Source organism: Electrona antarctica, assembly GCF_951216825.1.
Source record: "Electrona antarctica genome assembly, chromosome: 14".
Classification (NCBI taxonomy): Eukaryota; Metazoa; Chordata; class Actinopteri; order Myctophiformes; family Myctophidae; genus Electrona; species Electrona antarctica.
This window is the reverse complement of record NC_136795.1, coordinates 20,468,030-20,475,019: the sequence shown is the minus strand read 5'-3', so window position 1 is coordinate 20,475,019 and position 6,990 is coordinate 20,468,030. Positions and strand designations below refer to the sequence as shown.

General features: G+C 48.0%; 1 protein-coding gene across 3 annotated transcripts in view; it reads right to left on the bottom strand.

Moving 5' to 3' along the window:
* prr36b (proline rich 36b) overlaps positions 1-6,990 on the bottom strand; it is a 60,552-nt gene that overhangs the window by 4,254 nt on the left and 49,308 nt on the right. For all 3 annotated transcript variants that reach the window (XM_079521574.1, XM_079521575.1, XM_079521576.1), the window contains exons 5-10: positions 5,090-5,310; positions 4,438-4,886; positions 2,394-2,765; positions 1,316-1,792; positions 906-1,199; positions 29-289 (exon numbers count right to left, since the gene is read on the bottom strand). In XM_079521574.1, coding sequence (XP_079377700.1) covers positions 29-289; positions 906-1,199; positions 1,316-1,792; positions 2,394-2,765; positions 4,438-4,886; positions 5,090-5,310 — 2,074 coding nt within the window. The remainder of the gene's footprint in view (positions 1-28; positions 290-905; positions 1,200-1,315; positions 1,793-2,393; positions 2,766-4,437; positions 4,887-5,089; positions 5,311-6,990) is intronic.

Sequence of the window (6,990 nt, the reverse complement as noted above, 5' to 3'; positions counted from 1 at the left end):
ACTACGAAAAATACAAATCTATAGTAACCTTGGCGGGAGACAGGGCGGGCTTCTCTGAGTCAGGCGCCCCGTGGTCGGCCGGGTGGCTTCCTGAGGAAGCCCAGGGGTCCGAGAAGGGGCCTACCTGACCCCAGGCGGCAGCCGACGCGCCACCGAACATGGCGGGCAGCGGGGCCGGGCGGTTCAGGTTGTCCAGGCGCTCTGTGTCCTCCTGGAAGTCGTCCTCTTCCTCCACGTTCTCCGTCACGCCGCCCTCACTGGGCATCTCCACGTCTTCATCCTCCTCATCCTCACAATCACAAACACACTCCTCTTTATTGTCACGTCACAGGTGTGAAAAGAAGTCGGCGAAATTGTCTGTTTTGTGCAAGCTAAATCACTCGTAGTGGTCAGGAAAACCCTTAAGACGTACAGTACGTTGCCAAAGGTAGCAGCTATGCACATGACATTAGACAGGCACGCCTTACCCCTTATGTTTTACTGACCATTTTGAAAAACAATTTTAAATAGTGAAAATAGGTACATCAAGGTTGTGAGCGTGTAAATGGGCTATTTGAACCATTTTGAAATGTTTCAAAAAGGCGCAAAGAGTAGCAGGTAAGTACATGAGGTTAGACACAATGAACAAAAAGCAGGTATGTACATGATAGTTAAGAGACATAAAGGTGGCCTGGGCCATGGCTCAGTGGTCCAGGCACCTTGGCTGGTAATCCAGTCTGGCAGTGTGCCGCGGGTTCGACTCCCGATCCCGACGGCCTTTACTGCATGTCTTCCCCCCCATCTCTCTCCCCATTTCCTGTCAGCCTACTGTCTGTCCCTCCATAAAATATATAAAAATAAAGGCGAAAGCCACAAAAAAAAAACATTTAAGAGACATAAAGGTGCAAAACGTAGCAGCCATGTACCTCATGTTGTTGGACGGCCTTGGCGTGGCGCCGGTGGTCCTCGGCCCGCTCCGAGCTCACGTCCATGTCGTCCACGCGCTCCTCCTCTTCCTCGTCCTCCTCCTCGTTGGCCAGGGTCTCCACGTTGGGGGAGCACATGAAGTTGCCGTCGCCCTCGGAGCCGCGGAAGCTGGAGTCCACCAGGGCGTCCGAGCTCTGCGTGCCCTCCAGCAAGGCAGTGTACTGGGTGCTGCTCATCTCCGACACCCCCGGCGGGCGGCTGCTGGCGCTGCTGCTCACATCCTCCGAGTAGGCCTGTCATCATTCATTTGTGGTACAAAGTAATTGCGATTAACAATTTGAAATAATTACGATTATCTCAATGAATCGCGATCAGGCGTGTCACGCCAACAACTGCAGACGTTTCCTACCTCAGAGTCGGCGGCGGCGGACATGGGGTCATCGGCGTGCCAGCTTGACTGGCCGCCGAACCCGCCCGAGGAGGACCCGGTGGTAGCCGCTTGGTCGCCGAACAACATGGCCGGCTGGTGGCCCAGTCTTCTCTGCTCGCTGTCCTCGTCATCATCATCGTCGTCGTTGATCTCCTGCTCGGCCTTCTCCACGGCCGCCTCCTCCTGTTGCTCCTCCTCGCGCCGCTGAGACGTGGGGGCCACGAAGGAGAAGTCATCCAGCGGGGAGGCTGCTCCCAGCAGGGCCGACGCACACGGAGGCGCGGACATGGCGGGCATGAGGAGGTTCTCCTCCTCCTCCTCGCGCCGCTGAGATGTGGGGGCCGCGAAGGAGAAGTCGTCCAGCAGGGAGGCTCCTCCCAGCAGGGCCGACGCACACGGAGGCGCGGACATGAGGAGGTTCTCCTTCTCCCCCATCTGCTCCTCCTGGCCGTAGGCCTGTGGGGTGTCAGTTGATGATTAAACTGTCGCCGCAAATGACGATTTAGCCCCATTGAGACCTGAAGCCGATTCTAAAAAGGTCTTCTAAATCCAAAACAGATTTCTGAAAAATGTATGTTGCCATATCAGAGGTGCTAAAACATTGTCATGTCAAGGTCAACCAACATTATTATGTATTTGGCCGTGGACTCCCATCTCAAAATATTTATTTCCAAGGACCTCTAGAAGCAAAGAGTAAAAAAAAATAGCATAATTTTAGCTCAAGCTTGTAGAGTGCAGCGCTATGAGATTGTACATCTGCTATTTTTCAATAGCTAAAGTTTTAAATAATGGTTAAAGTGGTTAAAAGCGTGACACAGATATGTTCCAGGTCTTAATGTGTTAATAATGTTATACTTTCTAATATTCTCAAAAATAGCAAAACTAGCTGATCTACAAGCTCACAACTCGTCGCAACGCGATCGGCTATTTTCAACATTATCAACAGACGAATTACAGACCAACTGAAACGATTTGTGTCGATTGTGCTAAATAACGTCATTATCTCAAATAAATGATAGCGACCGGGCGTTCGCGTTATAACTCTGAGCCGTCTAACCTCTCGGTCATCTTCATCCTCCTCCCGCTGCGCTTGGAAGGTCATCTTCACGTGGCCGGGGCTCAGCGCAGCCAGGAGGGGGGTGGGCTGGCTGCTGAAATCCCAGGGGTCGGGCTGGACGTGCATCATTTCCGCCGCAGGCGAGGCGTTGCGCGGGGGATCCTCGCTGACCGGCGTGGTGGCCTCTGGCGGGGAGCAGGGAGGAGACATGACCGTGGTCCCCAGGGAAGGGCCCTTCGTCGAGGCATCGGGCTCCCCCAGGTTGAGGAGGTCCAGCTGGGCAGAGAGCGCAGGGAGGGCGGCGGCCCGGTGGGGCTCCGGTTCTGGATTGGATTCCCGCGCGGGTTCGGGAGCTGCCTCTGGTGCTTCAGCCTTGGTGGAGGAAAGACAGGAAACAAAGCACCGTCACCATCGTCACATTCTTAGTTTGGTGGTTCTCAACCTGTGGTGCCGGGGGCCCACTGGTGGGGCCACGAGGCGTATTGCAAAGTGGGCCCCCAAATAATTGGTAAAACACTACGTACGATTTAAGCCATTCTGAGGTGTGATGATCGGGGATCATATCATTATGAGTGTATTGTTGTGAGATATTATGAATAGCCTTTGTATGGGCATATTTATATTTACTATAGAGTTCTCACATTGTTATCGGCTACACAGTACCAGGGTGGGGGGAGTGGCTGCCTGTGTTTCCCCTAATCCTCCGCAGGTGGACTGAGTGATGATTGACACCTAGAGAAGCTGGCCCGTCTGTCAGGGAGTGATCGGCCCTGACTGGCTGTCGGTCTAGAGTGGGAGTGCTCCTGATCATGGCTCTCCCTACTCACCTATGCAGTCTGTTCCTGGAAGGCGGTGGGGAGACAGGCCGGAATCCTCTCTCTCCCAGCCACCACACCACACTGACTGTGGACTTTTGCCAAACCGTTTGATATTTAGTTTGTCCCTTCGGAAAGGACTCTTCAGTTGTAGTGTTAATTTGTGTCTGTTTGCTAGGTATATTTTCTTTTGAGTTCGATCTGTATTCTGTAAAACATTCGTTATTTCATTCATCTTTATGTAATAAATATTCGCATTTTGAAGCTGGTTTCCTGTCGATCCATTAAATGTTACACTTAACTCATCCATCGCCAAGGACTTATTTAACTTCTTTTTCATGATGTCCTGGAGCGCCAAGGACGTGTTTTTCGTGTTTTATAACATGGTAAAAAAATAAAAAATAAGATTTTTAGTTTTTTTTTTAGACTTTAAAATATATATATATATATATATATATATAAAATAAAATAAAAGATATATGGTGGCGGTCTGGGCCTTTTGGCGCCCCCTAGTGGCGATGGATGAGTTTTAATTACCCCTAGACATATTGGGTTGTAACAGAGGCCAATTCTGCAAATGCCTTATAAATTCAGCAGTTTTCAAACTTTTTCATGCCAAGGATCCCTGAGAATTGATATGTGGCCGGGAACCTGATCCAGAAATAGGTTGAGAACCACCGTTTTAGTTGACAATTATGATTTAATATGGATTTTGTTACATTGAACTTTACATTGTCAACAACAATGTCTGTTTGCACAGTTCAGATATGACAAATAACGTCAATTAGCAAAGAAATAACTATAAATTAGAAATTACAATATACCGTATTGTCCCGAATATAAGACGACTCTGATTATAAGACGACCCCCATTTTTCAAGACTCATTTGTGGAAAAAGAATGACAATGTCCCCGATTATAATACGACCCCGTTTTTAGGATATTTCCATTGGAAAAAAACGTATTCAATAAGTTTACTAAAATTAATTTCATTAAACTATTAAATATAGAGTATAACATGTATTGTACACTTTCCAAAATTGTTAAAATAGCAGATCAACAAGGTCACAACCTGTTGCATCGAGACGCATTGTGAGATTACAGATTTGCTAATCGAAGGTGACTTAATGCAGAATAAATGAATGCCGTTTATGCAAAACAATTAGCGATCAGCTCAAATATTTGTGATCATTACTTATTAATAACTGTCATCACTATAACAGGACCTACCTCTTCCGGCCTGGCGAGGACTGCTGCTGCGGCGGCCACAGCTGCGGCGGCGGCTACTGCCGCGGCCACCACCTCTTTGTTCTCACTGTCCTCTTTAGCTGCAGCGTCGCCAGCCGGCACCACTTTGGCCGCCCGTTTGACGGGGGTCGGGGTGCTGCTGCCCACCGCCTTCTTGGGGCTGGTCGCCTTGGTGGACTTGGCGCCGGGTGTCTTGGCGGGGGTGGAGGACTTGCCCTCTTGTGTTTTGGGACGGGAGGGGGTTTTGTTGGCGTCGGTGGCCGCCGCCGCCGCCTTGGTCACTGCTGCTGGCTTTTTAGCGGCAGAGTCTGGTCGGGGTGACGATTTGGCGGTCTCTGGTTTGGTGGTCTTTGTTGTTGCCGACGCAGGCCGGGTGAGGGGAGACGCCACAGGCTTCTTGGCTGCTGTTGGGGTTGTTGGTTTGGTGACATCTAGAGAGGAGGAATGGGACATGGTCACTATATATTATGGCGCTAACATTGCTAATGCTAACATAAGCCGTTTCTTACAATGGCAGTCTGCGAGCGGGGAAAACGGAAGTGAAAGTGATTGAAAATGACAACTATGGCTGGCACAGAATGTTGTGTCTTGTTAAATCATCCCCACACATTTCTGTCCTGAACGTTTCGGTTACCTTTCTTGACCGATGGTGCGGTGGTCTTGGATGCCTGCGCTACCGCAGTCTTGCCAGCAGAGGGGGCGGTGGAGGAGGTTTTGGCGGGGCCAGCCTTGGTGGTGGTGGAGGTTTTCGGGGTGGTTTTGGTCGTGGGCGAGGCAGAACTCTTGGGCGTGATGGTGCTTGCCGGGCGGGCCGACGCCGACGCGGGCCGAGGAGCCGAAGTGCCAGTGGCGGGCCTGAGGAGGAGGAAACGCAAAGAGTGAACAAACCATGAGTCATGACGGCCATTTGGAGAGAAGTAGGATTAATGTGAAATCTTGCACATAAACTCTAATGTGCAAGAGTTGGTCGAAGCAATCCATTTAGATGATCATTAGTGTGCCCACACAACACTTTAAAAATAGTGACCCAGGGTGCCCACTTTTACATTCATTTTTTCTTTTTACATTTCTTTTTTTTTTTGCCTAGATGTCCACAGACGTATTTGGCACTGCATAGCGGAAATTCCCAGGACGTCTGTGGACGTCTTGGGCTCAAAATGTGTTTTAAAAGTAGTCGATTTTAATTAAATAATTTTCAAAAATGGTTATAAATAAACAGCTGATCATGAAGCTCAATTATGAGCTTGACATTGGCTATTTTCGCTATTCTTGCGAACCCCACAAAATATAAATAAGGTTTAAATCTACACATTTTCCCTGAATTTATTTATCGATTATGAACAAAATATATATTTAAAAAAGGAGCTTCTCAATGATTTGATTAATGACAATACTAATAGATAGAATCATCTATTCTATCTATTAGTAACTCATTGCATAATGGAGAACAGATATTCAAGCTAACAAGTTGTGTGTGCATGCGTGCGTTGTGTGGGACGCCAAGTTCACAGCCAGGGGCGAACGGCAGGTCTCACCCTGGCTGGACATTCTTACACCTGGGTGTAATGTAAATGAAATATTGATTGTTCAAGGCCTTGATGCAGCGCCTTGGAGCTCGACACGACACAGACACACAACTACTGCGATATTAAATCGATCTACAGTATAAATGCACCAAGTGTGTGTGTGTACTGTACGTCTATAATACACGTAACTTGAGAACCGTTCGCCACACCGACTTCAAATTCGACACCTGCGTTCCATCCCCCCACAGAGAGTGCAGTGCCAGGTGTCGAAGCTCTGGACAAGCCCTGCCCAGGCTCCATATATGGAGCTGGCCTGTTCCGACATCACAACACTCCATATTTGGGCATGCCTGACACAGAACTCCATCAAAGTCAATATATAGGAATAAAGGGACAGATACAGAAATCTCCATATATGGGCATAAAAGGGACACAGACAGATGGGTGGAACGGGTACTCTGACATGGGTACAACGGGTATTGAATAACCGGATGGGGCATGGATCTCCAACTTCCATCGTTACCGACTCTGTGCTCGGGCACCGGTCTAGTATTACTAACAGAAGTGGAAATGAAACAAAATGAAAATTACTGTGGTATGCTTTGGTAGTTCGGTATCGTCTGTCAGGTGGAAACTGTTACCTTTCAGGATTCAAGTTCAAAAACTGTAGTAGGAGATCCACAAGCTTTTGTGTAACGCTGTGTAGTACGATCAAGTAAGTGGGGCATTCATTTATTTAGGATATGACATGTTTCTCCTGACAGCAACGATATTTAGATTACAGATTGGGCACCATTTAAAAAATGGCAATAAACCGTAATTCCAACGGTATTGTTATCGCCAAGATTAGAAGCATCGTTACAACAGAGACAATCTACTAAAAGACATTTCTGAAGTTTGTGTGATTTTTTAATAGATAAATTTATTATAGATCGACGGACAGCATGCAAGACATATCTACATATGAAGAAACCTTGTATCTTCCATATTTCAACTTTGTATGTTTTTC